Consider the following 9523-nt stretch of genomic DNA (forward strand, 5'->3'; position numbering starts at 1 on the left):
ATTCAAATTTGTACAATGTGGTTATGTTATCAGAGAGTGAAAGTATCTTTATATAGCTGTTGTTCAAAGTCTTCATTTGATAGGGCTTGTGGATGCACATTTTGATAAGTATGTGCTCAGAGGCATACAGATAAACAGACACTGGTGTTCAAAGAGATAGTTCAGTCAAGTCAAATCCCTGTGATTCTGTTTTCATGTGTCACAATAGTGACAGCATCAGAGCTTAATCAACAGTAGGAACACATGCTTTAACTGTTGCATGGTTTACTGAGACTCCAATAAATAGGTTCCAGGCTCTAGTTACATTGGAGTTCATTGTAACAGTTAATTTCTTAGGGGATACATTGGTAATATTTCCTAGATACTGTACAGAAATTTTAGTATGCCATACTTCAATATTTGAAGTCATATTTCCTAAATCATGCAATACATACTTTATAACTGCCCATAGATGTTAAAGAGATGGTAAACCATGCATGGACATTTTGGTTAAAAGTTTATGCAGCATTGTGACTGTTTTCTCCATCATCTATAATCTCAGTTTAATTGACTATACAATCCTGTGGTCGTACCTTTTAAACAAAATTGAGTCCTAGAGCAATGAAGGGCATTAAAACACAAATGTAGTGGTGACATTGATGATACTTTCACGTGGACTAATCTGTTGCCTTTACTGTTCCTTCATTTGGAAAGCTGAGAGATAAAAATCAGTGTTAGAAAATGTGTCCCGTAAAAACCTAAACTCTCCAAATGGCCATTTGAAACTATGCAGCACATTTCAATGAACAATTTCCTAAATGCTTTTTAATTCCTAAAGTTATGCTCACATATCAGATATTTAATTTTCTGTAGATTTCTATCACTTTTTCATTAAAAAGGACCCAGTATTCATAACCAAAATTACTACATAACTCATAAATTTTAGCTCATTATAAAGAGGACCATTTTTTTCGTACAGGGTACTTTACAGCTTTATTTCTAGAAGCAGTTACTTCCAAGTCTACTGTAATACACGAAAATGGCCACATCAAAGGGCCAGATACAGAGTTTTATTTCAAATTACTCATTGTTTCTGTTCTCTTCCAGTTTTGCCCTGTAGCATTGGTTGACATTTCCTAGAGAGTGAGTTGGCATAGGGCTGGAAAATATGTAATTATAAGAATAACCTGCTTTTGAATTTCCCATTACATACTAGCTATGATTCAGGCAGACTTTTGTAGGTGTTTGCTTTGGAATGAGAAATTTTCTTCTTCCATGACCTATGATTAAAATGTGACATTTTGGTAAATAAATAGAAGATAGTTTCTGCATAATCCAGCTGTGAATCAAAGCTGGCGAAGCAATGTAAGTCTTTGACCTGTATCATATAAGCAGTAGCCAAGTAATTGAAAATATATTTTAAGATAAAAGTGTCATAAACCTTTTTTAAAATTTTTAATGCTCTGTAGCTTAAAGCGGGATAAGTAATAGGATGCAGCAAGATGCATATTAAGAGGAACTTTGCTTCACTTAATGTTTCTCAGAGGACTGCCAATAAAAGGAAATTCACTACAACTATAGTTGAATAATCTCTTCTCTTTTAATGAGTGATAACTGTGAATGTAAATATTTATCAGTGTCTGTAAAATGATTGTAAGTGCAGAGACAGACTGTATTTCTTCATTATTGAAAAGGAAGCTTACTATTTCAATAAAGCTTGTATAATAATAAGCCTTACCTGTTGCATTAACCTTTATAAATCTTTTTTTTAATTAAAGTTGTGGTTTTCGATTGGGCGGACTCTATAATCATGCACCCAGTCCTAATGTTAGTCTGTACTCTTGTCTGGATTTTGCAGTAACTGACACATTCTCCTTTGAAAAGTTTAGTGTTAACTATCATTAATTAAAATAAATTAATTAATATGAGCACAACTTAGTGAGTGTAATTAAGTGTCACTGAATTGGATACTTAAAAATAGCTAAAGTGTTAAAATTTGTTAAGTTATTTAAATTGGGGACATGTATCTTACTTTGTAGGAACTAGAGATTACATGAATACCAAAAAAAGTATATCTCGAGAGGTATCTTATATGCATGAATTATTTCTCCTTAAAGTAAGTATGAATTATATCTATATTATCACAAAGTCTATACACTATTATCGGACAAAAACAAAAGATCCAAACCTTATATAGGATTTCAGTTGCTATCAATCTTTGCAGGGACAGACAACCTCACTTTCTGCAGAGAAGCAGCAGGTTAGTCTGAAAACCAGCCTTATGCCATTCACCTGGAAGTGCTAGCAGGGCTCCCACTGTGTAGTAGGAGGGTTTTACTTCAGATCTTTACTTCTCACTTGGAATATCAAAACACATTAGCTTCCCACAAAGGCTTTATATCTTTGGATATCTACATTTGTAATTGAATTAATCTTTAAGTGATTGAAAGTGATTGGTAAGATTATATGTAAATTTTTAGTAGAAACAAAATTTTCTATTCTAATAAAAGCTAAATCATTAAAAAATTCATACTGAAGTGATATAGAAACAAACAGATTTTAAAACATCATCAGAAATTTTTTTAAAAATAAAATTATCCTTATTTCAACCTTAGAAGATAGAAAAAATGTTTTGTATATATACCAGGAATATCCCTGAGCCTTCATTACTACTGTAAGTGTATAATCTATTGCCTTCTATATTTCTTTTTTTTAATTAAAAGATAATTTTATTGGGGACGCTTAAAACTCTTGCTATAATCCATCCATTGATTGAATCAGGCATGTTTGTGCATATGTTGCCTTCATTTATTTCTAGACATTTACTTTCTATTGAGCCCTTGGTATCAGCTCCTCATTTTTCCCTCCCTGGCCCCTCAGACTCCCTTGATAGATTATAAATGATTATTATTTTCATATCTTACACCTATTGCTGTTTCCCTTCCCCCATGTTTTCTGTTGTTCTTCCCACTGGAGAGGGGTGTATGGTTATGTGTCGATCATATAAGATTGGTTCCCCCTTCCTCCCAACCTCCCCCCCCCCATCTCTAACCTTCTGGTATCACTATTTCCACTCCTGTTCCTGGAGTCAATGTGTCCTGAGCCCCATCTCTTTTCTTTATCTGTGTACATGCTCCGGTCTAGTCTAAATTGAGAAACAGTACTGGGCTCATGATACTGGGGGGTGAGGAAGCCTTTAGGAACCTGAGGAAGACCAAGACACTGTTTTTCAAATACATTAGTTTGAATTTTTGTTACAAGGAAGAATGCAGAAGTATTACTTTGTATTTTACTAATACCTTTATACTCACTCTAGTATTTCCTTATGTACTGTCAACTTTCATGTCTGTTTAATGCCTGCCCCCCACACTTCCACGGTGGCGTCTTGGTTGTGAGAACGGCTGCGATCCCCAGCAGATTGACACGAGCCGCGTCTCCTTTGGAGGAAGATGTGGTTTTGGCTCCAGTCAACAGTTAGGGTCTCAGAAACACACCGTGGCAGCTCTCCCTGTCCTGTAGGGTTGCTGTACCACCATGATGACTTGGTGGCAGTGAGTGTGAGGGTTTTTGACTTTTCATGTTGAATTTCGTTTCACTTATTCTCCACCACAGCCCAGACAAGCTGTCACATAAATTAACCATCACACCATCCTATACCGTATTACCACAGTTTGCTTTCTTTGTGAATCCTCTTTAAAACCTTTAAGAGCAACTGATTACAGGGATCCACATGTGACCTCCTCCCTGGAAGATGGACGGCAGGGAAGTGTGGGAAGGGAGACTCCGGATAGGGCAAGATATGACAAAATAACAATCTATAAATTATCAAGGGCTTGTGAGGGAGGGGGGAGCCGGGAGGAAGGGAAAAAAAAAAAAGAGGACTGATGTAAAGGGCTTAAGTGGAGAGCAAATGCTTTGAAAATGATTAGGGCAAAGAATGTATGGATGTGCTTTATACAATCGATGTATGTATATGTATGGATTGAGATAAGAGTTGTATGAGCCCCTAATAAAATGTAAAAAAAACCAAAAAACCTTTAAGAGCTTCCGACCATTCATGGAAATATTTTCAGGAAAAAAATAACAGCAACAAAAGGCTTTTATTAAATAAAATGCCACTCCAACAAATAAACCAGATTAAATCTAGATCTGTTTCAGATGAAAATGATTAAACTTCTTATTCTCTGGGTTAATTTGCACATTATCCCCTAAGTAATTCCAAGGAATTTTGGAGTGTCAGGTAGTATAATTTGGAGCCCCTTGACCTATACAAAAAATCTTTATTTAGGATTAGGCCTGTATCCATTCCATCATTCTGTTTACAACTTCCATGTGTTTCCAGGCGAGTTCTCTCTTTATGCTTTCCATTATGTCACGCTTAGCACCTGGAAGACTGTGAATTTCTTTTATGCTTCTTAAATTTTCATTCATATTTCCAAATGAAATTCAAGCACTGCCTGTCCTAGTGAACATGTGAAAGAATGTTTAGGAAATAAAATCACTATTTAATGTTTTGTGTGTTGTATTTCTATATATTAAGGAATGGGTACAATTTCTTTTTATTATTATTACTGCTGAGTTACATTGAATTACTGGGTGAATACATGTCCCTATTTTATATTGTGGCTAGATGCCCTGGAATCAGTTCCAATAGATGTTGATTTTGTGCACACCGGAATGAAACACTGTCTTAATTGTTCTGTTTTGTTCAAGCCCATTGTGGCAGTGGAGGTGACAGTCCACCTCACGAAGCATCTTCCTCTTTTTCACTGTTACTCTGCTTTACCAAGCATGAAATCCTTTCTGTAGTCCGGTCTTTCCAAAAAATATATCCAAAGTATGTGAGATGGAGTCTCAATAGCCACACTTCCAAGGAGCACCGGGGAGTACTTCCTTCGAGGCCACCTGCTTTGTCCTGGGATTTCAGGACAGTTTCAGCACTCTTTGCCAACACCATCATTTAAATGAATCAAGTCTTCTTTGGCCATTGTCCAGGTTTCACTTGCCTAGGAGGCAATTGAAAAATACCATGCATGGTAGGCTGAATTCTCTAGAGAAGCAAAATCAATGATGCTTATAGACACGTAGAAAGAGAGAAATTTATATGAAGAAAATGACTTGCACAATTATAAAAGCAGGTAAGTCCAGTCTGGTTCACATCTGTGGGTCAGGTGTTAAACTGGAGGCTTCTCCTGACCTCTGTAGCTTCAGGTGATGTTGGATCAGGAAGCAGAGAGATGAACCAGGAAGGAAAAAGCACAATCAGAAGACCACAGGCTAGTAGATGCAGAGATGGATGGACCCAAGGCCAGCAGGTCAGGCTTACAGCTGCAAAATTCAGATGCTAGGCTGCTGATGGCTCCCAGGGTCAATAGGCACGATAGTCAACCATTGACTCAAGTCCAGAGAACCAGAATTTGAGTGGTGCCTCTCAAAAATGGAAAAAGCTGTACGGATGTGAGGGGGCTAGTGCATTTGAATACATCCACCTGGTCAGACTGCTAACAAAGCTTTCTATTTAGAGGTTCTGAAAAGATTGCATAACAGTACGTGACCCAAAAGGGTCTCATTTGTGGCAGATAGAGGACTGGTTTTGCCACCAAGAAAATTCACCTCTCTTGCAGCCATCTCCGTGCTCCAGGTTTTGGCAAAAAAACAGCATGCCTCTCTTGCCCCACGCACCTTCCTCACCTGACATTGCTCTGGTGTGACTTCTTTTTGTTTCTGCGAATGAAGAGGGACATGAAAGGACAGTGATTTGATGATGTAGGAGATGTGAAAAAAATGAGGGAGGTGCTGTCAGCCATCCAAACCGATGAGTTTGAAAAATGTTTCCAAGAATGGAATCGCAGATATGCCAAATGCTTTAAGTGTAATGGAGAGTACTTTGAAGGTGATAAGGCTGTTTTGTAAAAAAAACCAAAAAACATTAAATATATAGATTTGAAAAAAATCTGGTTTTGGTGGGGGGGTACCCCTTGTACACTTTGCAAGAAGCAAACAAGTTATCCACACATTCTTCTTATAGGACAGAGGCCATGCCTCCAAGGAAACTTCCTCAGGGCTGTGATGTGAGTAGTGGTTATATTCACCCTAATCCATTAACAATGGAGAGTTCACAGCACATCCCAGGATGGTGTTGATTACACTATGTTAATTCACACCATGGAGAATTACTAGCCCTTAACTGCCAAATCACTGAGAATCCTGTCCCAGTCAAGTTAACATAATATCCAGCTATCATACTATGGCTTGAGAGGTGGACTTTAGCCATCAAAATTATATCTGCTCTTTAACACTTTAAGGAAGTCTTGTGCCCAGTGTTGCATGTGGTTTATTTTTTACTGCTTTTTCCCTGAGCATTAATTGTGGATCCGAGCAAAATGAAATCTTTGATAATGTCAATCTTTTCTCTGTCTATATTGATGCTGCCTTTTGGTCCAGTTATGAACAATGTTGTTTTCTTTACATTTAGTTACAATCCCTACTGAAGGCTGCAGCCTTTGATTTTCATCAACAAATACTTCAAGTCTTCCTTGCTTCCAGCAAGCAATGCTGCATCATTTGCATATCTAATCTTGAGCTGTGTCATTTGCATATCCAGCCTAGATGCCTTGTTCCTCTTTATACAACCTAGCTTCTCAGATTATTTTTAGCATAAATATTGAATAAGTATAGTTGAAGGATATTGCCCAGATGCATACCTCTCTTGACCATGCAGTATTGCCTTTTTCTGTTTTAATGACTGCTTATTGGTTTGCGTGCAGTTTGCACATGAACATAGAATGTGTTCAGGAATTCCTGTTCATCCAAATGTTAAACATCGTTTGTCATGATCCAAGGTGTTTGCACAATTGCCAAAACCAGTGAACATGGTTGTGGTAAGCCTGAGGTCAGCAATAATAGTGTCCATCCCAGCCCTCTTCTATTTCATACATCATTTCATTTCAGAGCCTAAAACGGAATCATTTTACACATTCAAATAGAATAGATATGTTTGTTCCAAAGTTTATTCATTAAGAATAATTCATTAGGAAACAGATACATGTGACCAAAATCAATAGTTCTACAGATATTTTTAATTGTTTTTACTTTTGTTTTTCTTAGGACCTGCAACATACAATCCTACTTTAAAGAGGTCTTGCTTTGTACCAGCATTTGTTAAAACAGCAAAGCGTTTTGAAGATTGCAAAGTGATTACTCCTGGACCAGCAGCCTATGAGGTTTGTCAGTTACATTTTCCCTTATAATTATACAATAAGAGACTGATATCCAAAAAGTACTAAAAGTGTCTGTGTTAAAATCCTTTCCATAATTTTAATTCACCTTACTGACTAAGTACAATCCTTTGGTTAAGGTAGGCACTTGAAGACAAATACTAGTACTATTAGAATTATTTAGGAATAATATGAGTGAACATTTATATGTAAATAACCTCTACAACATGGATGATTTCTCTAAATCATTGCTATAAACTTAACTAGTGCACATGCATAAATTTGAAATCTCCAAGTATCAATTGAAATTATGAATGCATTCTCAGTCCCAGAAGAAAGCCTTGTGCATCAATTCACATAAATTATTGATTTTTTATTTTTTGATAAGCTTGAATGCTATAGTTTAGATGTATGATGAATAAATATCTATTTTAAGTTGTAGATCTTTTGATAGTAAGAATAAAGTTTAAATATATCTTCTGGATTTTAGAAAGTGTGTTCATAATAGGCCTCAGTGACCCTTTTGAGATTGAAGATGAAATAGGTACCTATTCCCACCCACACTAATTATTGAAAATGAAATATTTTATAGAAGCCCAGAATTAATTCAAGACAATTTTGAATGCAAGCCAAGGTAAAGAATTGATTGAGATTGCACAATGTTTATGACCTGTTCATTTTGAATTGGTGGCACAGGGCAGGGTCTTAAAGGAAGTATTGGTCAGTGATCTATTACTTTTAATGACTTAGGTAGCTTACCTCTTCATAATTTTTCTCCCAGGAGCAAGTAGTTCTTGGAGCAGTCAGATGCATTATGTTCACCTGATCTCCAAGTTGTTTGTTTATTTATGGGTTACACATTTGAATGTTTATTTTTCCTCTGCAGTTTTTAGCCTAAAAAGGATTTGGAGTTCATAAAGTGACAATTGAAAATGACATATTTGCTATTCCACATTTAATCTTTAGCTAAAAACTTCTTTCCTTTTATTGAATTTAGTGTTATCTACAAATAATACATGCCAGTAGTTCTAATTTTATTAATTTCTTTTTATGATTTTTTTCTTGGACTTGGGGTGGAGGGAGGTGCATGTGTGCTTATAGTAAAAGGAGTATGCATAGAATTTTAGGTTTATTAACCCAAAGAATAAATTTATGAATTCCGTTCAAGGACTCCCAAATGTAGATGCTAAGCTGCATGAAGGCAGAGACTTTTTTAAATTTACATAATTAGGGTTTCAGTCAGAGGAACTAGAGCATAGTAGTATATCAATGAATGCTTTGAACAAATTTGAAAAATAGAAAATTCTATGGTTTTCTTCTTATAAATCACTAATCTTATCTAAAAATAATTACTCATTGACTTGAATAAATTCATCAAATAACTCAAATATTGGATACAGAAACTCAACAGAAGAAACTTCAAGATATAAAACTTTCTAATATCTGTCATTCAAACACAGCAGAAAATTTTAAATATTTGTTTTAAAATGAATTCTGCAAAAATGGATTGAAATTCAATAATAGAAGTATATATGTGTGTGTGTGTATACCTCTCCCGAAAAACAGATGTGGTGTGAGGGGGATAATGCTTTTGGAATTCATTCCACCAGGTCAGAGTGTTAATCAGCTTTCTCTTTAGAGGTTCTGAAAAGATTGCATAACCATGTGTGACAAAAAAGGCTTGATATGTGGAAGATGGGGGACTAATTTTGCCACTACAACTATGCACTTGCTCGTGCAGCCATCTCAGTGCACCAGTTTTGTGCAAACAAACAGCATGCTTCCCCTGCCCCATGCTCCGCGCTTCTTCTTTTCATTTCCGTGAATGCAGAGGGACATGCAAGGACAGCAATTTGATGATGGAGAAGAGGGGAAGAAAAAATGAGGGAGGTGCTGTCAGCCTTCCAAACAGATCAGTTTGGAAAATGTTTCAAGAAATGGATTTGCATATTTGACAAATGTATTACGTGTAATAGGGAGTACTTTGAAGGTGATAAATTTATTTTGTAAAACAATTTAAATACATAGCTTTGGACAAAAAAATCATTCTTTTGGGGGTACCTCTAGTATATATTTAACTCTAGCTTTTCATATAGAAAAACATTAGAAAATAATGATCAGGGGTAACTCCAGATGTTAATTTTTTATCTTTTATGTAGAAGTAGCAGAATTGATTTGAGTAACAAAAATTAGATAAAGTATTAGCAAACCCAAATTAATAATATAAAGAGAACTGAACACACATTATTTGCTTGGTTTTTAACTTATTTTTGTACCTGCATTTAAAAATTGAGATTATTAGGGTTTATTACCTTAGATGATTGCTC

The 9523-nt window shown here is 35.8% G+C and overlaps 1 protein-coding gene across 1 annotated transcript in view; it reads left to right on the forward strand.

Annotated features, from left to right (window-relative positions):
• Positions 1 to 8094, forward strand: part of STPG2 (sperm tail PG-rich repeat containing 2) — a 329121-nt gene extending 321027 nt beyond the window's left edge. The window contains exons 10-11 of the mRNA XM_075543545.1: positions 7087 to 7202; positions 8083 to 8094. Of these exons, the coding sequence (XP_075399660.1) occupies positions 7087 to 7202; positions 8083 to 8094 (128 nt within the window). The remainder of the gene's footprint in view (positions 1 to 7086; positions 7203 to 8082) is intronic.
• Positions 8095 to 9523: the final 1429 nt, after the last annotated feature.

This window comes from Tenrec ecaudatus, chromosome 3, assembly GCF_050624435.1.
Source record: "Tenrec ecaudatus isolate mTenEca1 chromosome 3, mTenEca1.hap1, whole genome shotgun sequence".
NCBI lineage: Eukaryota > Metazoa > Chordata > Mammalia > Afrosoricida > Tenrecidae > Tenrec > Tenrec ecaudatus.